Raw genomic sequence first — 26,530 nt, 5'->3', positions numbered from 1 at the left:
ACATGCTGATGGGGGGGGCTGACATGATGGGGTAGCGTGGAAGACAGGCCTTCCCAACAACAGTGTTGCTGCAGGACAAGACAGGGCAGTAGTGAGATGGGGCAGGGCAAAGCTGGCACTCTTGACAGTTTGCCCGTGCAGCTGCAACCTTGCTGCCACTCTGCCCTATCCCACCATCATCCAGATAAGGGTAAGCAAAGCTATTATTAGGGTGGCTCTGGACACTACCCTGCCTTGCCATCTGCTCTTGGAACACACAGTTTTGCTAAATCCTGTACTAAATCCTATACTGCAAACTGCCCTGTGTTCCTCAGAGGAAGGGTGGTATATAAAACAAACAAACAAACAAACAAACAGACAGACAGAATAAATAAAATAAAAATAAAAAAGGGAATGTGCATTCTTCTTCTTCTTCTCCTCCTCCTCCTCCTCCTCCTCCTTCTTCCTTCTCGTTCTCCTTCTCCCTCTCCTTCTTCATTGATGAATTTTCCAAAGCGGTGTACCATGAATTAAACAAGACTGGAAATTCAAATAAAAACCCATCCTCTTTTTAAATTATTGTTTTATTTTTCTTATATGCTTAAATGTGGAGAAATGACAAAATGTCAGATATTTGCATAGTTCCCTCCACTTTTAGCTTGGAGAGGAGACTGAGAGGAGATATGAAGATAGCCATCTTCAAATATCCCGAGGCCTGTCACATGGAAGCTGGAGCAAGCTTGTTCTCTACTGCTCTGGAGGGTAGGACTCGAACCAATAGCTTCAAGTTACAAGAAAGGAGATTCCAAATACACATCTGGAAGAATTTTCTGAGAGTGGGAGCTGTTTGACAATGGAACTGATTTCCTTGGGAGGTTGTGGACTCTCCTTCTTTGGAGGTTTTAAGCAGAGGTTGGGTGGCCATCTGTCATGGATTCTATAGTTGAGATTCCTCCATTGCAGGAGGTTAGACTGAATGACCGGGACACTCCCATAGTCAAAGCCAACAACTGCAACCTCTCCTACACTCTCCTCATCTCCCTCTTGTTCTCCTTCCTTTGTGCTCTTCTATTCATCGGTCGACCTGAGAAAGTGACATGTCTCCTTCGGCAAACAGCTTTTGACATTATCTTTTCAGTGGCAGTTTCTTCTGTGTTGACAAAGACAATCATTGTCGTCCTTGCTTTCATGGTCACCAAACCAGGGTCCAGGATGAGGAAATGGGTGGGGAAACAACAGGCCACCTCCATTGTTCTTTTCTGTTCCTTGATTCAGGCTGCTCTTTGTACTGTGTGGCTGGCAACTTCTCCCCCATTCCCAGATTTAGACATGCACTCAATGAGTAAAGAAATTGTTCTGCAATGTAATGAAGGGTCAGTCACCATGTTCTACTGTGTCTTGGGGTTTATGGGCTTGCTGGCCATTGTCAGCTTCTGTGTAGCCTTCCTAGCCAGGAAGCTACCCGACAGCTTTAATGAAGCCAAGTTTATCACCTTCAGCATGCTGGTATTTTGCAGTGTGTGGCTGTCCTTTGTTCCAACTTACTTAAGCAGAAAAGGAAAATACATGGTGGCTGTGGAGATCTTCTCCATCTTGGCCTCCAGTGCTGGGTTACTAGGCTGTATATTTTCACCAAAATGTTATATTATTATGGTGAAGCCTACGTTGAATAGCAAGGAGCAACTCAGAAGGAAGAATTGACATATCTAAAGTTCAGGGTCCCTCATCCATGTCATATTTTAATAAGAAATGGGGTCTATGTTACTTCTGTATTTTTTATATTCCTCAGCTAAATGCAAATGTAATTTAAGCTGTCAGTGCCATATTGGAGTCTTCCTTTTCAAATCTGTGATATATTCTTGTTCAATTCTCCTCACCAAATGAAATGCAAAGAGAGGAGGTGTGCATCTCTTAAAAGGGGTATTCCAGGGTGTGGCGGCACGGGGTGAGGCCAGGAGGGACACACCTGTTTCATGCCTCTTGTTTAGTTACATGAGCTGGTAAACCCATGAAACTCATGCCAGCAAAAATTGTCATTTACGTAGACTCCAGTTCCCCATTATCATCACACTTTTGTAACAGGAGATGGGTGCTGTGAAAGACTTCTAAGGAGTGTGCCACAGTCATTGCTGCCACTGTGGCAGCAGCGGCAGGTGATGCATTCTTTGGGTTCCAATTCTGCTTCCCCTGTGAATCCTGCCTTTCGAAGCACTTGCCTCACCTTGCCTCATGGGTGGGCTGGCCCTGACTCAACAAGAGCATCAAAGTAATGTTAAGGCTCTTAGTACTTTTATTGAAATACACTTGGTGAGGTTTACAGCTTAATTGTTATTCTGATATAGCACAAGACTTGGTTTCAGCAAAAACTCTTTACAGAGAGGTGATAAAACTCTCACTTCAACACACAGCGGAATAAACTGATTCCCCATAGAATGGCTATTCTTTTTTCTCAAACCAGAAACCCACTCCAAGCCCCTTCCAGGAACTTTCATAATCTACATTGCCCTTCCTAGCTAACCCATAATACAGCCCTTTTCAGGTCCTAAGGTAATCCCTGTCTGAGCCATATATGACAGTTAAGACCTATCTAAGGGTTTTCCAATTCCTATTTGATGGTTTAACCGTAAGGGTCTAACTTTTAACTCTCCATTCCTTCTTGACACACCAAAATAAAAATGCAATAATATTAATGAATGCATGCATGAATAAATAAACAAAATGAAAACTTTCAAGCCAAATGCGGTTTCTATTGTGGTACTGTTCTTTTGAATATCTCATTATACCGAAGTCCTTTACTCTGGATGTCACATAATCATACAATTGTACACTGGGAAGGGACCACAGGGGTCATTTGCAACGCAGGAATCTGTCAGTCCATAGAGGCATCAGTATCTCTGGCCATTCCAGTGAGCTGGATTATAGTTTCTTCTGCAAAGTCTCACAGCAAGTGCAATTTTGAATAGGTGATTATCTCCCTTATAATTATCCAATTAACTGTGATTACATGCTATTTCTTCTTCAAGTCCCAAGTAATCATGAGTAAAACTACAAGACAGTGTGATTCTATAACTATCCCCTGGGCAACTCAGTGCTGGAAATTAAGAGGGTGAGGGCTTTGTAAATTTGATCGTGGACATTTTAGATGGCACAGTTTGAGTCACATATCATTCTGGGTGCGGCCGTTCAAATGAAGTTGTGAGACTCAGCACGAAACCCAGTAAGGTATAATGTGGAGGCAAGAGAATAGGTGTGGAGAAGGAATTCTGTCATGGAAGATAGTGGCATTTGCAGTTGTCCTTTTGCCTCTGGTGGCATTCAAGATGCCTGACATCAAATGCCAAGTCAGCAACTCTCTTCCTATTCTTCACAAGTTTTACCAGCCTGGAGACTTCATCATTGCCAGCATTATAACTCAGATATATAGATTTTACATTCCACTAAGTTTCACAAAGCGCCCTTCTAATGACATCTTTGAAGACACGGTGTAAGGCTTTCTTTCTTTTTTAAAAAAAGTTATTTTGCAATGTCATATATTTGCCCTAGCTACACCACATTACCCTTCAGTCTTGTGGTGATCGTGCTGTTTTATGCTTAGGAGTATTTGAGAATTTCTTGTTTGTAAGGAATAAACCGTGAGAGAGCAGTGACCAGAGTTGAAGATTGATTTTTAATTTTGGTCCTTATTGGTTTTAAGGCAATGGAGTGTAACAATATTTCATCATGCTTACCTAGATCAGAACCATTATACTATAGTGTATTCAGTAATAATGCATTGAACTGAATGGAAGTATATGTCATATTTTGTAGTAAATACACTGTCATACTGCATGCAACTCTAATTGCAGGGTGGTGACCCAGATCTACCAACATATCTTGGCCTTGATATTTGCTGTAAAGGAGATCAATGAAAACCCCCAGATTTTACCTAATGTCACCCTAGGTTTCCATATCTATAATAGCTATTTCACTGCAAAATGGACCTATCATGCCTCAATGGAACTCTTCTCTACACTGGGCAAATTAACCCCCAACTACAAATGTGATATTCAGAAGAATCCAGGAGCAGTCATTGGGGGACCTGTCTCTGAAGTCTGTCTCTACATGGCAGACATTCTCTCCATTTATAAGATTCCACAGGTAAGATGTAAGCGTGCAGGAAGAGAGGTTAACAAGCCATTTGCTCATCCCTTTCCTGGTAAACTTTTCTTTTTAAGAGTTTTATTTGCAATGTTTTTTCCAGAAGCTTCAACAATAAAGTATTTGAGGTTCCTGAGATTTTTCTGTAGCAAGTTCAGTGTCTGCCTTTTTCTGTGTCTCTGTACTTAGATCTTGCAGCAAGATCATGTTGTTGTTGTTGTTGTTGTTGTTGTTGTTGTTGTTGTTGTTGTTGTTGTTGTTGTTGTTGTTGTTGTTATACACACACCCCACTTTCACAGTGACAGCTTTCATAAATTTGCCATTAATGAGAAATCTGTCAAAGCAAATAATAATATAATGGGAAAATACTGCATTTTTATTTGTTTTGTTGGGAGCTAGATGGCAATGAACAATTTCTATGTCTGACTATTATGAGGATTTCTGGCATTTTTGTTGTTCATCATGTTAGTAAGAAATTTATTATATCTGCAGGGTCTCCGAATTTTAAATTCAAAGTCATCTCCTATTTTCTTTGTCATCCAATAGGTCAGTTAATGGTTTCTGATATTGTAGAAGAATTGTGTGTTTTTTCACACTCAGTTCTGTAGCTTCAATTGGAATGATTCCTGATTTTTGTGTTTTCTGGGTTAATTGTTCTAGATGAATTTTAATAGCAATAAAGGCTTTTCCTCACTCTGTAAATAAGAAGTGTAGATTTTGTACTTTGTCATTAACTGCTTGCATCATCGCTGTTGCAGAAGTGATCTGTCTGCGTTCAGCTTTCTCTTCCTTGCCAACCATTTTATGCACATTGTTCAAAATCTATTTCTCTGCATAAGATTATAACAAATTTTACAGGAAGAGGAGACTCATATTTTTGATGTTTGATGTATTTGTTGGCAAGAACAAATAAATCCTTAGAAAGAGTCAATGTTTTGTTTCATTTGATGAAATACGTTATAAAGACAAGAGTCAGAGCTACTTAGCCAAAGGCTGGTAGTACTAGATTTACATTAAGCAGGAGATCAAAGGAGAAGGAATTCTTTTCCTATCAGACAGCATGTTGAACCTTAATATATGCCATTCAAGAACTCAAAATACAGAAGATATCTAGGTAAAACTAATGCCTTAAAGAGAGCATAGGGACAGATTGTGTCATCTGATTAGGGAGAAACCACATGGCAGACTTTTCCCTTTTATTACAAAAGCTGCTTAAATTTGCAAGTTAGAAAGAAAGTGCACTGTACAAACCTTACTGCTGCCTCACTCCTTCCACTCACCTTTCCAAAACACCATAAAATCTCTGAGCACACTTGCCCTACCCTGCTGGCCACTACTGAACCAACTGTTTAGCCCGGACACTGAGATCCAGCGCCGAGGGCCTTCTGGCGTTTCCCTCATTGCGAGAAGTGAGGTTACAGGGAACCAGACAGATGGCCTTCTCGGTAGTGGCGCCCACCCTGTGGAACGCCCCCCCCCATTCAGATATGAAGGAAATAAGCAGCTATCTTCTTTTTAAAAGACATCTAAAGGCAGTCCTGTTTAGGGAGGTTTTTAATATTTAATGCTGTATTGTTTTTAACACTTGATTGGAAGCTGCCCAGAGTGGCTGGGGAAACTCAGCCAGATGGACGGGGTATAAATAATAAATTATTATTATTATTATTATTATTATTATTATTATTATTATTATTATTATTATTATTATTGGCATCATATGTCTTCCCTAGAGAAATTATATGGGATTGGTCCCCTCCCCCACTTAACTTTTTAAAATTTCCATTAGATCATATATTGCTCTGCTGCGGCCCTAGATAAGAAAACCCAAGCTGCTTTCTATTACCAAGTGTTCCCAGATTTGAAGCTTCAATATAAAGCAATTCTCTGGATACTGCTATATTTCAAGTGGACATGGATTGGCGTCATTTCTGGGCAAGATGATAATGGAGAGAAGTTTGAACATAATATTATTCCCATGTTTGCCCAGAGAGGTATCTGCTTTGATTTCATAGTGAGAATTCCCAAAATGTCTTTTACAAATGATTTTGATGACGTGATGGGAGAGGTATTTGAAATGAATGAAATTATTATGAGGAGCACTGTCAATGCATTGGTCATTCATGGTGAGATCGAGACCATGATCATCCTGAGGATATTTTCCAGGGCTTCAGCATATGAGCTTATATCAACAAAGAGAACTGGTAAAGTGTGGATTTTGACAGGTGAGATAGATTTCACTTCCATTCCTCTTCAAAGAGATTGGGACATAGACTTCCTCCATGGTGCTATATCCTTTGCTATTCACTCCAGTGAGGTTGTAGGATTCCATAAATTTCTTCAGGTGAGAAACCCCACCTCAGAGAAAGCAGATGGTTTTGTTAGAGTCTTCTGGGAACAGGTCTTTGGGTGTTTCTTCCCCAAGTCCATGGATGAAGTCCAACAGGATGAAGACCTCTGCAGTGGAGAGGAGAAGCTGGAGACTCTTCCTGCCTCTGTTTTTGAAATGAGCATGACTGGCCACAGCTACAGTGTCTTCACAGCTGCCTATGTGGTCGCACATGCTTTGCATGCCATGCATTCAACTAGACGCAAAGGCAGAATGATAGTGGATGAAGGAGTAAAACTTTCAAATCAAGAGTTGTGGAAGGTAATGTCTTGAATATAGCTTTGGGACACACTGAAGTAGAGTTTTCTTGCAATAGCCTTCTCCCACATCCCCCCCCCCAATGCCTGGTATTCAGAGGCATGATGTCTCTGTTTCTGGGAAATGAATATAACTGCCTTGAATACTAGATTTTGTTATGTCTCCATGAATTTGTCCAAGCCCCAGGGCTCAGCAGATAGAAATGAGTAGAAAAAGAACTCTGTGGAAGTTCCAAAGGACGTGATGATGAGCAGGGAGTATTTTATTTTATTTTTTGATGTCCCTGCCTTCCACCAGGGGTGGAATGATACAGCTGTGGATGCAGTGTCGGCTATTCTTCCCTGTCTTATTCTGCTGCTGCCCTGCCAGGGTTAAGATTGCTTTACTAATTACTAGCTCAATGTGGCAAATGCACATCTTCCACTCTCTATATCCATGATTACCAGGCATAAAGCTTTGCAAGGGTTCTGTAACCAAGTGGGAATGATCACCAACCTTTTAACATATCATTAAGAATTGCCTTTGTTTAATTTTATTTATCCCCATCCCTTTTTCTTTAGCTCAACCACTTTGTTAAGATGATTGTATTTAATAATAGTGGTGGGGGAAAGGTTTCCATCAATGGAAAAGGAAAGCTAGAGACCGGATTTGATATTATAAACTGGCTCACATGTTGTATATATTTTTTTACAAAAAGTAACATTATGTGATGGGTTAAAGTGGCATAAGAGTGCTTTATAAATATGGTGTGAATGTAAGGAGAGTGAACATATTACATGTGTCTGCAGAACATATTACATGTGAACATATTACAAGTGTCTGCAGAACATTACATGTGTCTGCAGCTACATCTTTGGTGATCAAGTGTCAGGGTGTGCTGGTCCTGGGGGGAAGGTTACCGTTGGCGTAGTCAAAGTCCGGTCCTGGGTCACTAGCCTGGAAACAGTTCACAAGGAGCGGGGCGAGGTCCGAAGCAGGAAGCCGGGCGGGGACAGGAACACTGGAGGGTCAGGTCTGGGTCCGGGCAGGAACAGGTACTCAACAACGACGTTGCTCCCGCAACCTGGGACCGGGCTGACTGGCCTTTATCTTCTCTGAGGCCAGGGGCGGCCCCGGCCCCCAGGAGACCCGCCTCTCCTGGCCTTAAGGCGAGCACTCCTCCTGGGAGAAACCAGTTCCCTTCGCCTCTCTGCCCTGAGCCTCTGCAGTTCAGGAGAGGCTGAAGGGTTACTGGGCCCAGGGGGAGACTCACCTGTAGGCACTGAGTCCTCAACCACCTCTGGAGCCAGAGGGGATTCACCTGGTGCCTGCTCCTGAGGATCCGGCACAGGTGCAGGCGCTTCAGAATCAAGGCCCTGCCCCAGTTCAGCCGGCCCTGGAGGCGGGGACTCCTGTGCAGGCTGGGATTCCTCCGGTTCAGCCTCCGAATCGGATTCCCAGGCCATCACACAGGGACTGGGCAGAAGAGGAATGGTGGAGACCCTCTTCCCAGCCTGACCTTTCCAGAGAAGAAGACAGTTCAGAACTGCAACAGGGGTTTGAGGGAGATCATAGCTCAGAGGCAGACAAGGGGAAAAGCTGGAAATAATGGGAGAGGAGGAAGAAGAAGCACCAGAGTGGGGACAGCTAGCAGACACAGTGTCTTTAGAAAGCATTCCAGAACCCTCCTCTCCCAGAACCTGGCGGGCATTGAAAGCAGGAGAGCAGGGAGCTCAGAGACAGAAGGCACATGTCAGTACCCGTAATGAGGACACATAATGGGAGAAAGGGAGGGGGTGGAGACTCGGAGCAACCCCATTATTCTGAGAGACCACGTTCCCAAGCCTCTCTGTGTGAATATTGAATAAAAGCAGATGGTAAGGACTTTCTCTTGTTCTGTCCATTCCTGGAAACCTGCCATGGGGGTTGGTTCCTCTGCTACCTGACATCAAGGTGTTATATGGTTCTCACACTATGCAAACTACACCATAAGACATTGACTTTCTGTATAGGTTTTGAAGTATTTCATGTTTGAAAACAGGCTCAATATGAGTATGTATACATATAGAACCAGTATGGCACTAGATGGCGCTGTTGAATTCCATTTTTGCCAACGCGATTTCTCACACAAAGTTTACTACGCATTTTCCAGAAATGCTTCTTTGATGTGTCTAGATGCAGCCTATGTCACGATAATCCAGTAATTACTGCTCAGTCTATTGTACAACCCAGGGTTGCTGTGAGAATAAAATGGGAAGCAGGAGAATGATGTAAGCCAACTTGAGCTCCTTACAGGAGAAGAGGAATAGAAATGCAATAATGCAAACATGATAAATATGCAATCTACCGAATGCTAAAAACTTTTGGTATTCTATTTCTAAGCTTACGAGTATGTTTTTAAATTCTTTCTTAAATTATGTTTGAATTGTCATAAATATTCTTCAGAGTATATAAACATTTCAGCTTCCACAAAACGCAATATGGAAAACAGCTTTCTTAAAAAGTCTGGTTCATGCAAGGCTTATGATTTCCACATTCATTGGGTGATATACATCTTAGTCCTGCTCAGAGTGGAACCACAAAAATATATGGACCTAAGTAATTCATATTGTTAGGCAAGCACTCAATGAATTGAATTTGTGAATTTGTGGTTTTAACTGTTTTAAAACTGTTTTAATTATCGTACTTTCATTAAGAATGTCCTAGTGTTGCTCTGTAGTATTATTATGAATTGATTTTAAAACACTTGGAAGCCATTTTGGCATTTAAGTGGTATATAATTAAAAGTAAATAAATTGGCAACTTTTAAGGCAAATGCAGACTTCTTTTGTGGTACCTTTTCTTCTTAGCTTCTCACTATTCTGAAGGCTTTTTTAAAAAGTCATTGATTATAAGGCTCTGTCTCTCTTGCCATCCAATTTAGGTGGTCTAGAAGCAGATGTGATAAACACTGTTATTTCTGCAATGTCTCAGAGTAAGTGTGTATTTCCAAATTGGTGATTATCTCCCTTGTAATTAAATAATTAGTCATGATTACCCTACTATTTCTTCATGTTTCAAGGGAGCTGTAGTAACCACCAGTAAAACTACAAGGCAGAAGGTTGCTATTACTATGCTCTTTGCTCTTCTTACATGGAGCTGAAGACAGCGAGGGCTCTGTCAGTCTGATAAGGCACATCTTAGTCCACACAGTGTGAGACACACATCATACAACAGTGTGCAGCCCTTCAAATCAAGCTGTTCTGGTCATCACAAAACTCAGCGAAGGAGGATGTGGGGACAAGTGAATGGGTGTAGAGACAGAATTCTCTCAGGGAAATTGGTTGCCTTTATAGTCCTGCTTCTAGTCTTTTTGCCTCATATGGCGTGCAAGATTCCTGACATCAAATGCAACTCGCTTCCCATTCTTCACAAGTTTCACCAGCCTGGAGACCTCATCATTGCTGGCATTATGTCTCAGATATACAGATTCTCCAGTCCAATGGCTTTCACAACATGCCCTTCCAACGACCTCTTTGAAGATACTGTGTAAAGTTCTTTTTTGTAAAAATGTTATATATCTGTCCTCTCTTACTCTACCCTTCAACACTGTGATCATGATAATGTTCTCATTTTAAGACTCTTAAATATTTAAGACTTTCCTGGTTGTAACAAATGTAGCAGGGATTGTAGCAGGGAAATTCATTTGTCATTTTAGTCCTCAGTGACTTTTGGATTACTATGTTTATTGCTTTCTTTCAGCAGTTCCTGCTCCCCCTGGCCATATGTTCTCAACAAGTATTGATAAAGAGAAGGGCTGTAGTTTAGGGGTAGAGGATCTGGTTTTAATGCAGAGAGTCCTAGGTTTAATCTCTGAGTCCTCCAAAATCTTAGAGAGAAATTGGGATGAGGAGTATTTCAGAGATGTACTGAATACTGTATCAGTACTGTGCTGGTAAGCACAGAGGACAAAACTGCTCTGCGTAACAATATTTCATCATGCTTACCTAGATCATGTGTTATTCAAGAATGCTTTGAACTGTATGGAAGTATATGTCATATTTTGTAGCAAATGCACTGTCACACTGCATGTCACTCTAATTACAGGGTGATGACCCAGATCTACCAGCATATTCTGGCCTTGATATTTGCTATAAAGGAGATCAATGAAAATCCCCAGATCTTACCTAATGTCACTCTGGGCTTCCATATCTATAATAGCTATTTCACTCCAAAATGGACTTATCATGCCTCATTGGAACTCTTCTCTACACAGGGCAGATTCACCCCCAACTATAAATGTGACAGTCAGAACAATCTAGTAGCAGTCATTGGGGGACCTATCTCTGAAGTCTGTCTCTACATGGCAGATATCCTGTCCATTTATAAGATTCCACAGGTATGATGTATGCATGCAGTGGGAAAGGTTAACAAGCATTTGCTCATCTCTCTCCTTTTTAACTGTTTTTAAAAGTTGCATTTGCAATGTCTGCACCTTTGAGGCTTCCAGAAGTAAGAATGAGAGAATATATATATATATATATATATATATATATATATATATATATGTGTGTGTGTGTGTGTGTGTGTGTGTGTGTGTGTGTGTGTGTGCACCAAAAGCCTGCCTAGTCCCTCATTCTGTTCTCAAAGTGGCCAACCCAAAGCCTTTGGGGATTCCTCAAGCATGAGCACAGCATCACTCTCTGCACTTGTAACACCCAGCAATTGGTATTCAGTATCTAATTCAAAATGCTTCCTGCTTATACATAATGGTCTGTGTTCTGGTGATCAGCTTAGGCTGCTGTCTTGTAGAAGTTTAAGGCTTAAGCCGAGGGTACACCTTTCACTCAAGAGTTTTCTAAATTTTAGAGTTCCTCCCTGTTTACAAAAGAACATACAACAATACTTTAATTGTGGTCCAAAGACCTACAAAACAATTTCAAAACTAGATACATTTAAAATGACCAGACATACAGATTGGAAAAACCAAGGCAGTCCTTTGGTTTTATCTAGGGCATAATGATCTTTGTTTCTTAATAACCTCTGAAAGAAACTTTGCCACGGCCAGTGTAATATCATTTGACCTGCCTTCCAAAAGATATTTAATAGGGGAGGCTTCAGATTTTCCTGGCAAATTTGCCAGTAAGGGTTTGATCAGTTGATCCCTAGCTAAAAAAAAGAACATAAGGAGAACCTGCTGGATCACCTCCCAACCACACCTGAGACTCGATCTTGACTAGTTGGATGGAAAACATTAATAGACAAAGAAAAATTAATGAATGAAGTAGGTTCTAAACTCTAGGTCAACATTCTGTGGTCATATCTATTCTGCTGAGGTATCTCTGCTTGTAGAACACCAAATAATATTGGTTAGGGGGGATGTAGTCTTTACCTGACCTTGCCAGACTGGAGCCACTTTAGTGCACCAGGTAAGAGAGGGGGTAGGTAGCAGCACCTATGGAAGTGCCAGATTGACTCCAACAGTATATTTGCAGTATATTACACCAAGCTCACAGCTCCCTCACACCTACCACTTGCCTTCATGATGCACCACCGCTACACTGATGGTTAATGGAATCAACCTATGTCTTCCCTGGAGTAATGATAAAAGAATGGTATTTCCCCCCTCATTTAATTTTTAATCATTTTCTTTAGTTCATATATGGTTCTGCTCCAGTGATAGATAAAAAAACCCAAGCTGCTTTCTATCACCAAATGTTCCCAAATTTGGAGCATCAATATAATGCAGTTCTCCAGATACTGCTATATTTCAAGTGGATATGGATTGGTGTAATGTCTGGGCATGATGACAATGGAGAGAGGTTTGAACAGAATGTGATCCCCATGTTTGCCCAGAGAGGTGTTTGTTTTGATTTCATAATGAGAATCCCCAAAATGTCATATTCCAGTGAAATTGATGACATGGTCGAAGAGGGATTTGAAATAAACAAAATTCTTATGAGAAGCACGGTTAATGCATTGGTTATTCATGGTGAAATCGATACCATGATAATCCTGAGGATTTTCCCCAGGGTTGCAGAACATGAGGATATACCAACAAAGAAAAATGGTAAGGTCTGGATCATGACAGCTCAGATGGATTTCATTTCCATTCCCCTTCAAAGAGATTGGGACATAGACTTCCTCCATGGTGCTATATCCTTTGCCATTCACTCCAGTCAGGTTGTAGGATTCAATAAATTTCTTCAGGTGAGAAACCCCACCTCAGAGAAAGAAGATGGCTTCATTAGGGTCTTCTGGGAACAAGCATTTGGGTGTTTGTTCCCCAACTCCATGGTATCCCTGCGGGAAGACCAAATCTGCAGTGGAGAAGAGAAGCTGGAGACTCTTCCTGCATCTGTTTTTGAAATGAGCATGACTGGCCACAGCTACAGTGTCTTCACAGCTGCCTATGTGGTTGCACATGCTTTGCATGCCATGCATTCAACTAGCTTTAAAAAAAGAATGAAAGTGGATGAAGGAGTAAAATTTAAGAATGAACACTTATGGAAGGTAATGTCCTGAGCATGCTAAAAGTAGAGTAGAAGTGGTGATGGATAAGTCCAAAGGATTCCCAAGGCAGCCAACTTCTGCTTCTGCCCTCCACCACGTCATGGTCATAAATGTAGTGGTGGCTATACCATTCTGACATGTTCCACGGCTGCCCAGTCACTTCCTTCATCAGTGCCACTATTACATTTTATTATTGTAATCTATTAATATATCTGTTTATTTTTGTATGTATCTCCCACCGTTCCTGCAAGAAGCTCAAGGGAGCCAACAGGGCTCTTTCCCTCTCTATATCTATTCTTACTTGATATAAAGCTTTTATACAGTTCAGTAAACAGGTGGGAATGATGATCAGTCTTTTGTATATCCTTATGCATTGGCTTTCTTTTATTTTCTCTGTGGTTCTATCCATTTTTTTTTCTAAACAGCTCAACCACTTTGTTAAAAGCATCTCATTTAATAATAGTGCTGGGGGGAAAGTTTCCTTCAACCAAAATGGAGAGTTAGAGTCTGGATTTGATATTATAAACTGGGTCACATTTCCAAACCAGTCCTTTCGGAGAGTGAAAGTTGGAAAAATCAACCCCATGGCTCCCCAAGAAGAAGTGTTCAGCATTTGTGAAGAAGCCATTGTGTGGCCCAGCAGGTTTAACCAGGTGAGATAAATTCATATTTTGTAGCCTATCCATCACTTCTAAAATGATTCGCGGTTCAGATACTGACCTAGCTCTGTGCTATGTTCATCCATGTGCTCAGTGTAGGAGTGAGGGCATGGGTGTAGAGATCTTTCATGTTTTGCCAATTAAGTGACACTCATTAAATCCACAATTGCACTACTACCACCAAATTTACTACTTGGAAAAAAATAAAACTTGATAAATTTACAGAGGGCCATATTCATGTAGGGGAAAGCAGCATAACGATTCCTTCTATCACAGTGGGGCTTGCTTGTTTCCTTTCCCTGCCCAAATCTGTGAAATATGGCTCTGCTTTCCTTTGGACCACATCAATGAGGTTGGCAAGGGTGTCTTTTTGTCTTGGTAACCCAGTGCTCGATGCACACTGCTCAGGTTGCGTACTGCTAATGCATCAGTTCAACTTCTCCCCCAGAGGTGCACTACATTGGATGACAATAACAACAACAGTTGCCTCCAACTGTGGAGAAGAACCAAAGCCATCAGGGCAAGTAGCCCTTGATTGCCCTTTCCTATTTGTCTCTTGCCTCTTCCACCATAAAAGGAGATAGTTCAGCAAGTTAACAGAATATAATACATTGTGGATACACAATATTGCAAAATAGAAAACAATATCCTCTTACATTTTTGGACAGGCACAGCCGCTTTCTCTTTGTAATGCCAATTGTCCTTTGGGTTATCAAAAAACAAAGAAGGAAGGGAAACCGTTTTGCTGCTATGATTGCATTATATGTCCGGAAGGGAAGATTTCCAACCAGACCGGTAAGAGACATCATGTATACAGCCTTTAAAATATACTGAGATATTCAGACACTCATTTCTCTTGTGGTTTTCAGTTGTTCAGACAATTTAGGAAAGTTGTTCAGAATTCATTGAAGGTTGTGGTATCAGATATGGGGATACAGCCTGATATATTCAATAATATCAGTCCAAGCCATTGACAGCTGGTAATTATGTACAACAAATAAAATAAAATAAAATAATAAAATAAAATGAGACGAAGGAGGTATCATAAGTGGGGGGGGGGGGGCAGAAACCTTCAGAAACATGAAATAACTTTAGGGGAAAAGCTAAGGGTGCAACAGCCTCTCTCTCTCTTAAAACAAGACCTAAGAACCATGTCTCATAATTCAGAAAAGAACTAAAACTGAAATACAAATGTGCTCCAGTACACATATTAGTCTGGAAGTTCAAATAATGTTGGGATGTTAAAAGATGTGAACAAGTAAAATCTGCTAGAATCCTGACCTTAAGTGCTAACATTGAGCTTCAGAAGCTTAGTTAGGTCCTAACATCGGGGGGGTGGTTGGGAATTGAACCATTCCTGAATATGGCATGTTGCTAATAATATAATTACATGAGAAGTGTGGCAAACTTTTTTCTTCTTCACAGATTTCAACATGGCAGCCCTTCTTTAAGGTTTTGTTATTTTCATTTTGATCATTTTAGTATTATGCATGTAGTGATGCTCCTACGGCATTTCTTTTTCAGACATAGATGAATGCTTTCAGTGCCCACAAGATCATTACCCAAATGTGGAAAAGGATTCATGCGTGCAAAAGGACATACGTTTCTTGTCTTATGGGGAACCACTGGGGATCTCTTTGGCCTGCTTTGCTGTTTCCTTGTCCTTCCTTGCAGCTTTGGTGCTTTGGATCTTCATTAAGCACCGTGAAACTCCCATAGTCAAAGCCAACAACCGCAACCTCTCCTATACTCTCCTCACCTCCCTCTTGTTATCCTTCCTTTGTGCTTTGCTATTTATCGGTCGACCTGAGAAAGTGACATGTCTCCTTCGACAAACAGCTTTTGGCATCATCTTTTCAGTGGCAGTTTCTTGTGTGTTGGCCAAGACAATCATTGTGGTCCTTGCTTTCATGGTCACCAAACCAGGGTCCAGCATGAGGAAATGGGTGGGGAAACAACAGGCCACCTCCATTGTTCTTTCCTGTTCCTTGATTCAGTCTGCTCTTTGTACTGTGTGGCTGACAACTTCTCCCCCATTCCCAGATTTAGACATGCACTCAATGAGTAAAGAAATTGTTCTGCAATGTAATGAAGGGTCTGTCACCATGTTCTACTGTGTCTTGGGGTTTATGGGCTTGCTGGCCATTGTCAGCTTCTCTGTAGCCTTCCTAGCCAGGAAGTTACCTGACAGCTTTAATGAAGCCAAGTTTATCACCTTCAGCATGTTGGTATTTTGCAGTGTGTGGCTGTCTTTTGTTCCAACTTATTTAAGCACAAAAGGAAAATATATGGTGGCTGTGGAGATCTTCTCCATCTTGGCCTCCAGTGCTGGGTTGCTAGGCTGTATATTTTCACCAAAATGTTATATTATTGTAGTGAAGCCTGAATTGAATAGCAAGGAGCAACTCAGAAGGAAGAATTGACATATCTAAAATTCAGGGTCCCTCATCCATGTCATATTTTAATTAGAAATGGGGTCTATGTTACTTCTGTATTTTTTATATTCCTCAGCTAAATGCAAATGTAATTTTAACTGTTTGTGCCATATTGGAGCAATCCTTTTCAAATCTGTGATATATTCTTGTTCTATTCTCCTCACCAAATGAAATGCAAAGAGAGGAGGTGTGCATCTCTTAAAAGGGGTATTCCAGGGTGTGGCAGCACGGGGTGAGGCCAGGAGGGACACACCTGTTTCATGCTTCTTGATTAGTTACATGAGCTGATAAACCCATGAAACTCATGCCAGCAAAAATTGTCATGTAAGTAGACTCCAGTTCCCCATTATCCCCATCAGAGGTCACCATAAAATTGCCAGCTCCATAATACTACTTTGTAATTGCTTTGTAATAATACTACTTTTGTAATTGCTGTGAAAATGCAATTACTACTTTTGTAATTGCTGTGAAAATGTGCTATGTTAAATAGATGAGAATTATGGCATGAAGGGGTATTCCAGGGTGTGGCAGCATGGGGTGAGACCAGAAGGGACACACCTGTTTCATGCTTCTTAAGTAGTTACATGCGTTGGCAAACCCAGCAAAAATTGTTGTGAAAGTAGACTCCAGTTCCCCATTATCCTCAGAGGTCACCATAAAATTGCCAACTCCATAATACTACTTTTGTAATTGCTGTGAAAATGTGCTATGTGAAATAGATGAGAATTATGGCATGAACGCTCTTTGAGAAGGCAACATTGCTGAACCAACTTAGGTTCAGGACAATAAATAGATATTTTAAATCCTCATCTTTTTGGTCTGCTTACTTGGAAACAAAGTGAGCAGAATGATGTGTGGATCTGCATCTTAGATTTAGCCCTTTTCATAAGGAGCATTATAGTTTCCACCCTCCTCAATGGAACAAACTGTGTTGTTGCTGTGTTCTCCCTTGCTGTTTAATTAAATCCCAGTAATAAAGATATTAATTGATAGAATGAAATTTGGCCATAACCTCGAACAACCAGACTAAATGCTTAGTCTTCTGCATTAGATGAATCCTGAAACACATGTCAAACATACTTTCACATGATTTGCAGGTGGAATTTTAAAGTAATCAATATTGAAATGTATAGTGTCCAACATCTTTCACCCCCTTTTTATGAATTCTTAACCCCTGAACTGAGAGTCAAGAAAAATATTACACAGAATGTATTGCGACAGGAATGACCGCTCCCCGCTTAAAACGGGGGGCGCCCTTTGCGTGCACGCGTGCAGCCCCTAGATCTGGAGCGGCTCCAACAGCATAGGCTTGGCCTTGCCTTCACTCAGGTGGGATATCTGGAGGTCTCTGCCTACCTCAGTCAGTTGTCCAATACCACCTGGGGGAAGCGTTGCCAAGGAGACCAGGCCAGGTAGGGGAGGGATTACCTGCCCACACAATAGAGGGAGGATCTTACCTGGGAATCCTCACTTGCCTCCAGAGCCAAGTATTGTATTGCGACAGGAAATCTCAAAACGGTGACATCCACCAAGATTATCTAGATGTCACTATCCAGATTGAAGTTTTCAATTACTCTCAAAGGTAACAACTATTCTCTTTGCTTTGGTGATGCTTTTAACACTCCCATGTCATAAAGACTAACGAGATACACATGCAGCCTAATTCTGCTGACAAGCACATTGTATCTAGCAAGCCTCTTGTGTTATTCTTTCAAAGACCTGCATATTCACTACTAGTACAGTTCGAGATATTGTTGTTAGCATATGAAGATAAGACCCATAGGGACTTGAAAGCCAAACACTTAAAGGAGCACCACTCCATTTATAAACCTGTTAAGACAGGAAGATACCTTTTTTGCTTTACCACTGTTGGAGGAAGTTAATTCTGAGGTGATGTGGGACACTACTTTCTCAGTGTTGTGAATACCACCCCCCCCAAAAAAAAGCACTACTGGAATAATCATTGTTTATTTTTTGTTATTAAAATTGCCCCTTTACATAGCCCTTTGCAGATTTTCAACAATGATCTATTTTGACATAAAGGACCTATGATTTCAGCACAGGCAAGATGGAAAGGAATGGACAATCCATCCCTACTCAGTTGTTTCTCAGTGACCACTGAAATTTGCATATGTATATTTATGTATATTTATGAACTGACTTAATTTGCAACTTTCATGACACCAGCAAATACAGTGAGTTGGACTAGAGGCAACTTCTGCTGAGATGTGATAAATATGTTTTCTTCTGCAATGTCTCATAGAAACAGAAAGAGAAGATTAGCTACCTTGTAATTATCCAATTAGTAAAGATTACTCTACTTCTTAAGTCCCAAGGGAACTGTGGTAACCACCTACGAAACAACAAGGCTGGATGTGATTTTTAATACTCCCAGTATCACTTCAAGCTGGGGCTGGAGACAATCACACTGGGTCAGTCTGATCACTGAGACATAGCTGGAGACATAGATCAACTGAGAGCCATTTAAGTCAGGATTCAGAGAAGGATAATGTGTTGGCAGGTGTACTGGTGGGCAGAAAGAATTTTTTTATGCAAGTTAGTAGCATTTGTAGTCTTGGTAGTAGTTTTTTTGCCGCAGGTGGTGTCTAAGATTCCTGACATCAGCTGCAGCCGCCGTGACCCTCTTCCTATTCTTCACAAGTATTACCAGCCAGGAGACCAAATCATTGCTGGCATTATGTCTTATATATACAGATTTTCCAATTCAATCGAATTTAGAGAATGTCCCTCTAATGATATATTTGAAGAACCCATGTAAGTTATCTTAGATTAAAAAAAAATGCACAGCATACATTTGCCTCAATTTTTTCCCCTGTCTGTCAAATGGTAGCTCCAGTGAATGGGAGAAGATTAATTACATATGAATGTATTATGTTTAATACATATTTTTCATTAATGCCATCCTTTCCCTTGACATATGCCACATGATTTATTTGCTTTTGGGCAAGGATGTCTTTTGACTTCCTTGGGTTACCTGAGATTATAAATTCTTGCAGCTGATCATGACTAACCCATTGCACAAAAAGTGGTAAGTTGGAAGAGGTGGAGATCATCTTTGGTAAGCTACCTAAATTTCTTTGTTTGAATTAAAACTCCTATTCCTCCTAAACCCCACATCTACAATTTATTTACAGAGGGACAGCATACTTCCAGGACAATTTTGTTGTTTAGTCGTTTAGTGGTGTCCGACTCTTCGTGACCCCATGGACCAGAGCACGCCAGGCACTCCTGTCTTCCACTGCCTCCTGCAGTTTGGTCAGACTCATGTTTGTAGCTTCAAGGACACTGTCCAACCATCTCATCCTCTGTCATCCCCTTCTTCTTGTGCCCTCAATCTTTCCCAACATCAGGGTCTTTTCCAGGGAGTGTTCTCTTCTCATGAGGTGGCCAAAGTATTGGAGCCTCAACTTCACGATCTGTCCTTCCAGTGAGCACTCAGCGCTGATTTCCTTAAGAATGGATAGGTTTGATCTTCTTGCAGTCCATGGGACTCTCAAGAGTCTCCTCCAGCACCATACAGGACAATAACATTCCAGGACAATAACAGTGCTATTAGTTTTGTGTTTTCAGCAGCTGCTTGTCGTTGTGAAACATCCCTGGGCATGTAAGCTCTGACTGAGCTGTCACAGCCTGTAACCCCTAACTAATATTTGCACTTTTTGTGTACATGTATGAGATAAGGAGAGCAGGGGGAGGGCAAGAGAGAGAGAGAGAGAGAGAGAGAGAGAGAGAGAGAGAGAAAGAGAAACACATACACAGCCAAACAAATATTACTCTATGCATCTTATGAAATGGATGAAAGTTTATTCAAATATTGCCAAATTCAATTGTTTAAATCAAGCCTGAAGACTTCTAAGATGGAGAAATTCTGGTTCTAATTTATTCCTCTTCTTATCTCATACCTTCCTTAGTTTGCTAGAAGCGAGATGAGTTCCGTAACCTCAGAGTCGTCCGCGACTGGACCTAATGGTCAGGGGTCCCTTTACCTTCTTTATCTCCGGCTTCTACATACGTTGTTGGACTCCAACTCCCATCAGCCCAAGCCAGCATGACCAATGGTTTGGTGAGTTATAGTCCAACAACAGGGCAGCAGGTTGGGTGTCTTAGAGAACACAAATCGAGAGTTCATGGTCTAAAAATGTGGTTTTTATATGATTCCAAATGAGCTTACTTGTATCTGAGGAAGTTCCCTTAGATCTCCTCCAAACATGCTCGTTGCAGGAAATTTGAAATCCAATCTATTATCTTCTACTGACCTGCAGCTAATCTTTTTTAACAACAACAACAAAAACAATACACCATACAGTTTTTGTTTGTGTGTAAGAGAGAGAGTTAGAGTGAGAGTGAGAGTGAGAGTGAGAGTGAGAGTGAGAGTGAGAGTGAGAGTGAGAGATATGACCCATCCTTTCGATGTCACATATGCCTAGCTTTGATGTATTAAAGCAGAAAAGATGCAAAAATATCAAGGACCAGCAAGCCATGACTTCCGGAGGCGGCGCGACCGGTAATGGCTGCCTTCTCCGAGTAAGGAGAAGGGAGCTCCGCTGTAAACGGGTCGTCCGCTACGGCGAAGCGGAGACCCATTCAGGAAAACCACAGGTGGCAGAAGCCTGTGGTCTCGGGACCCGGCGGGCGCCAGAAGCAGCCCCCAAAACGTTGAAGGGACCCCGTAAGGGGCTCCGGATCGCGGAGGGGGTAGCGGCGCTGTGGGTCGTTGCGCAAACAGCGAAGTGAAGCCGCGTTGCTGTTGCCGGTCAGCGCTGTCCTTTCTTCCTGCAACTTTTCTGAACTTTGGAAACTACAACCCGTGAGTAAATTTGGACATTGAAAACTTTCTGAAACTTTTGTCAACTTTCTGAAACTTTTTGAGAACTTTATGAAACTTTTAAAACTTTTTTAAAAAGTTGAAATCTGGCTGAAAACGGAGTGAGGATAAGCAGGAAGCCCATCTCCCGCTATACTGAACTTTAAGCAAAGAGCAGGAGGAGTGGAGACAAAAAGTTATGCGTTAACTAAATGCTGGCACCCTGTTAAAGCAGTTTTCTGAGTGAAAGACTTTGAGCTATTGACTTTTGCTGGTCATATTCGGGGTGCATTGATATCCTTCTTCTGTGGCACCAGTGGATTATAAAATAAATAAGAATCTCTGGTGCTGGAGCTGCCTGGATGAGCACCAGTTTGCAACTTTGGATACATTGAATTCAGGTTTTGAAACATTCTGAGTTGGAACTGGATACTTTGAAACTGTTGCAGTCAAGGCACTGTAAGAAACACTGTTTTGTTTTAAGTTTTACTCTGCTAAAAATAATACATTGTGGAGGCGATAGACATGGATTTAAATTTATAAGTTTAACTTGGATTTGATCTTTTCCCTGAAGACGTATTAAGCTCCCTCTAGAGGATTTTGGACTTACAGCAGTGACTTTGTTTTACTTTCCCTTTCCCGGCCTCTGTTTGACTATTGTATCTGGGACTCTGCTTTCTCATGGGAACAACTTGGATTGACCTTGGATTACAGATAACTTTGGAATGAGTGGCGCAAGGAGAAGAGGAAGGACTAAACAAACAACTCTAACTTTATCTGCAGCCTCACAGCGTAGATCTTCTGTGCCGGCCTTGCCTTCCACTTTGCCTCCAGACATAGAGGCGGCCTCCCTAATACAGGCAGGGGAGGGTGAGACAGAGGAGCTGCACCTGGGAGATATGGCTTCAGGGACAAGTAGCTCTGTCTTGGAGAAAATTTTGGAGAAACTGGAGGCTCTGGACAAGAAGGCTGATTTGCATACAGCTAAAATTGAACAGAACACAGAAAGCTTGAATAAGCTGACTGGACAAGTTGCACAGAATGCCCAGTCTATTGGAGAATTAAAGGAGGCTGTAGGTGAAAATCGTAAACTGGCTGAAGATACTAGTCAAAGATTGGAAGAACTTGAGAAAGAAGTAAGACCACTCAGCAAACAAGTTGGAGAACATCAGATTTACTTTTTGATGACAGAACTGCGAAACAGGGAGACCAACTTGAGGATACGGTCAATACCAGAGGTGGAAGAAGATAATTTTATTGAATTTCTAACTAAGGAATTTGCCAAGTTTTGGAAGTTAGAGGAAAAAGACTTTAAAATTGTATCTGCTTTCAGGCTTGGCAGAGTCAGAAGGACAGAGAAGCCCAGAGATTGTTTGATAACACTGAGATCAAAGGAGGAAAGGGACAAGATTTTGGGCCTGCACTACGAAAAGTCACTAGACATTTTGGGCAAGAGAATTGAAATCTACAAGGACATTCCTAAGCAGTTGCTGGACCTTAGATCTAACTACACGGAATTGGCAAGACTGTTGAGAAGCAACGCAATTATCTTCAGGTGGGAGTTTCCACAAGGATTATCCTTTACCTACAGAGGGAGAAAGATCAAAATCAAAACAGTGGAAGATAGAGACAAGTTTTTGGGAGCACACGGAGAAGACCTCCACAAAGGACTTGGATTGCCAGCGCCAGAACTTCCAGAGGAGCCCGCCCCCTCGGATCCTCAAGGACCGGAGAACAAGGTACCACCCCAGAAAGAATAACCAGACCTATCCAGGATGTCTCTGCAGCTTTTGAGCTGGAACATAAATGGCTGTAACAGTCCCGAAAAAAGGTCTAAAATTTTTCATATTTTAAAAAAGGAACAATTGGACATTATATGCTTACAAGAAACACATGTGATTAGGCTCCATAGAAAGGTGTTAATAAATAAAAGGCTTGGTCAAGAATTTATATCATCGGATACAGTTAAAAAGAGAGGTGTAGTGATCTATGCAAAAGAGAGCCTTTCACCAAAATTTCTCTTTAAAGATGAAAGTGGAAGAATCCTCGCAATAGAAGTACAGTATCAAGGAGAAAAAATTTTGATATTAGGAATTTATGCTCCAAATGAAGGAAAATCGGATTTTTATAAGAAGTTGCACGAGACCATGCTGGATTATCTGGATTACAACAACGTCATCATGATGGGGGACATGAACGGGGTCGTATCAACAAATATGGATAAGTCACAGAACCAGAACATTACTAAAGAGGGAAGACTACCTAAGACCTTTTTTGAAATGACTGACAATATGGACTGGGTTGACATCTGGAGAGTTAGAAACCCCCTGGGAAGAGAAGGAACATTCTTTTCTGAAGCTCAACTGACTTGGACACGAATCGACCAAATATGGATAACTAGAAGTCTGGCACCTAAGGTGAGGAAGGTGGAAATCTGCCCCAAAACATGCTCCGACCATAACGCCTTGAGAATGGATATGACATTGATCCCAATCGGCTCCTTTAGATGGAAGATGAATGATGGCCTGTTTAGAGACCAAAGAATTGTAAAGAAGGCCCAAAAAACCTTAAAGGACTATTTTGAGATTAATTTGAACACTACGGTGGAAAAAAGAACTATCTGGGATGCAAGTAAAGCTGTGATGAGAGGGTTCTTGATTCAACAGAATTCCTTAAAGAAAAGACTGCAAAATGAAAAGAAAGATAAAATTCTGGAAAGTATCAAAGAGTTGGAGAAGAAGTTAAGATCTAACCCGAAGTCCCAACCGATTCTGAGAGAAATTAAACTTTATCAGGCGCAATATTCCAAGCTGATAAATCAGGAAATAGAATGGAAGATTAAAATAATGAAACAAAAAACTTTTGAATCGGCAAATAAATGTGGGAAACTGCTAGCTTGGCAGTTGAAAAGGAGACAAAGATTAAATACAGTAACAAACTTAGAGGTTGAAGGAAGGAACATTCAGAACCCGGGAGAGATTAGAAAGTGCTTCCAGAGGTATTTTAAAAAGTTATATACTCAAGGGCCACAAGATGAAATAGAGATTACACAATTTTTGGAGAGAAATGGATTAGCAAAGCTGTCAGAAGAAAATAGAACAATTTTAAATGGCAAAATAACACGACAAGAGATTGAACAGGCCATCCTGAGTCTGAAACAGGGCAAATCACCAGGGCCAGATGGACTGACCTCTAACTACTATAAGACATTGAAGGATTATTTGATACAACCTTTGTTGGAGGTCAGTAATGAAATAATGGAGGGGAAGAAGGCGCCTGAATCGTGGAAAGAAGCATTTATCACATTGATTCCAAAGTCAGAAACTGAAAAGACACAACTCAAGAATTACCGTCCCATCTCCCTTTTAAATGTGGATTACAAAATATTTGCAGATGTTTTGGCACGAAGATTTAAGAAAGTTTTAAGTGAGATAATCCATAAAGACCAGGCAGGCTTTCTCCCGGGCAGACATATGTTTACTAACACAAGGAACATCATAGACATATTGGAACTTTTACAAACAAACATAAACACTAAAGCAGTTTTAATTTTTATAGACGCGGAGAAAGCCTTTGACAACATATCTTGGAAATTTATGAAGGGGAATTTAAAAGAAATGGGAGTGGGACGGGGGTTTGAGAACGGGATTGAGGCAATATATTCAGAACAAAAGGCTAAACTGATAGTTAACAATGTGGTTACAGAAGAGTTTAAAATTGAAAAAGGTACACGACAAGGCTGCCCGATTTCCCCATTACTGTTTATTTCGGTTCTGGAAGTGCTCCTGAATATGATTAGGGGGGACCGGTTGGTGGAAGGGATTCAGGTCGGAGCGAAACAATATAAACTTAAAGCTTTTGCAGATGACCTAGTTCTGACATTACAGGAGCCGGAGTCTAGTTTGAAAAGAGTACTACAACTGATTCAAAACTTTGGTCGAGTGGCAGGATTTAAGTTAAATAAGCAAAAAACTAAAGTTTTGGGGAAAAACGTGACAGATATTGAGTTGGAACAGCTTCAGAAAGAGACAGAACTAAATGTGGTTAAAAAAGTTAAATACCTAGGGGTAAACATAACAGCAAAAAATCTGAGTTTATTTAAAGATAATTATGAAAAATGTTGGTCAGAGATTAAGAGAGACTTGGATAGTTGGTCAAGACTAAAACTTTCTTTGTTAGGCCGAATAGCTGCCATCAAGATGAATGTATTGCCAAAAATGTTATTTTTGTTTCAGACACTGCAGATTGTAGACAAGACAGAGTGCTTCCGGAAGTGGCAGAAAGATATTTCTAAATTTGTCTGGCAGGGCAAAAAGCCCAGAATCAAATTTAAAATATTAACAGATGCGAAAGAAAGAGGGGGCTTTGCCCTGCCAGATTTAAAGTTGTATTATGAAGCTGCAGCTTTCTGCTGGTTAAAAGATTGGTTACTTCTTGAAGATACGGATGTCTTGGATTTGGAAGGTTTTAATAATGCGTTTGGATGGCATGCATATTTATGGTATGATAAAGCTAAGATAAATAAGGCCTTCAAGAACCATATTGTCAGAAAATCAGTTTTTAATGTCTGGACAAAATATAAAGACTTACTGGAGAATAAAACTCCGAGGTGGCTGTCACCCCTGGAGGCTAAGGCTCGGAAAAGAGCCAATATGGAGGCCAACTGGCCAAAATATTGGGAGATAATAGAAAAGGATGGTGACAACTGGAAATTGCAGAGTTTAGAAAAGATGAGAGACAAAGTGCGAGACTGGTTACACTATGCTCAGATTAAAGAAGTGTTTAAAAATGACAAAAAGCTAGGATTCCAAGTGGAAAAGTCAAAGTTAGAAACTGAACTGTTAGAACCTAAGACTAAGGTACTTTCAAGAATGTATAACTTGCTGCTGAAATGGAACACACATGACGAAATGGTAAAATCAACAATGATAAAATGGGCGCAGGATATTGGGTATAATATTATGTTTGAAGATTGGGAAAGGTTGTGGACCTCTGGGCTGAACTTCACTGCATGTAATGCGTTGAAGGAAAATGTGATGAAAATGATGTATAGATGGTACATGACCCCTGTTAAACTGGCTAAAATATACCATTCGTCTGATAGCAAATGTTGGAAATGTAAGGAAAATGAAGGAACATTTTTTCACCTCTGGTGGACCTGCCCTAGAGTGAAGGCCTTTTGGGAGAAGATATATAATGAATTAAAAAAGGTGTTTAAATACACCTTCACTAAGAAATCAGAGGCCTTTCTCCTGGGTATTGTCGGCCAGAGTGTGTTAAAAAAGGACAGAACATTCTTTTTGTACGCAACAACAGCAGCAAGAATATTAATTGCCAAGAATTGGAAAACTCAGGAGCTACCCACTGTGGAAGAATGGCA

The 26,530-nt window shown here is 40.9% G+C and overlaps 1 protein-coding gene across 1 annotated transcript; it reads left to right on the top strand.

Moving 5' to 3' along the window:
• The first annotated feature begins 75 nt into the window (after positions 1 to 75).
• Positions 76 to 16,676, top strand: LOC310747120 (vomeronasal type-2 receptor 26-like). Its single transcript, XM_083581455.1, has 4 exons — positions 76 to 190; positions 13,657 to 13,884; positions 14,559 to 14,685; positions 15,415 to 16,676. Exons 2-4 carry the CDS (start codon positions 13,816 to 13,818, stop codon positions 16,311 to 16,313), a joined length of 1,095 nt encoding a protein of 364 aa, XP_083437581.1. The 5' UTR covers positions 76 to 190; positions 13,657 to 13,815; the 3' UTR covers positions 16,314 to 16,676.
• Positions 16,677 to 26,530: the final 9,854 nt, after the last annotated feature.

Source organism: Podarcis filfolensis (genome assembly GCF_964270895.1).
Source record: "Podarcis filfolensis genome assembly, chromosome: 13".
NCBI lineage: Eukaryota > Metazoa > Chordata > Lepidosauria > Squamata > Lacertidae > Podarcis > Podarcis filfolensis.
The sequence above is the reverse complement of the archived record's forward strand: the minus strand, read 5'-3'. Positions and strand labels throughout refer to the sequence as shown.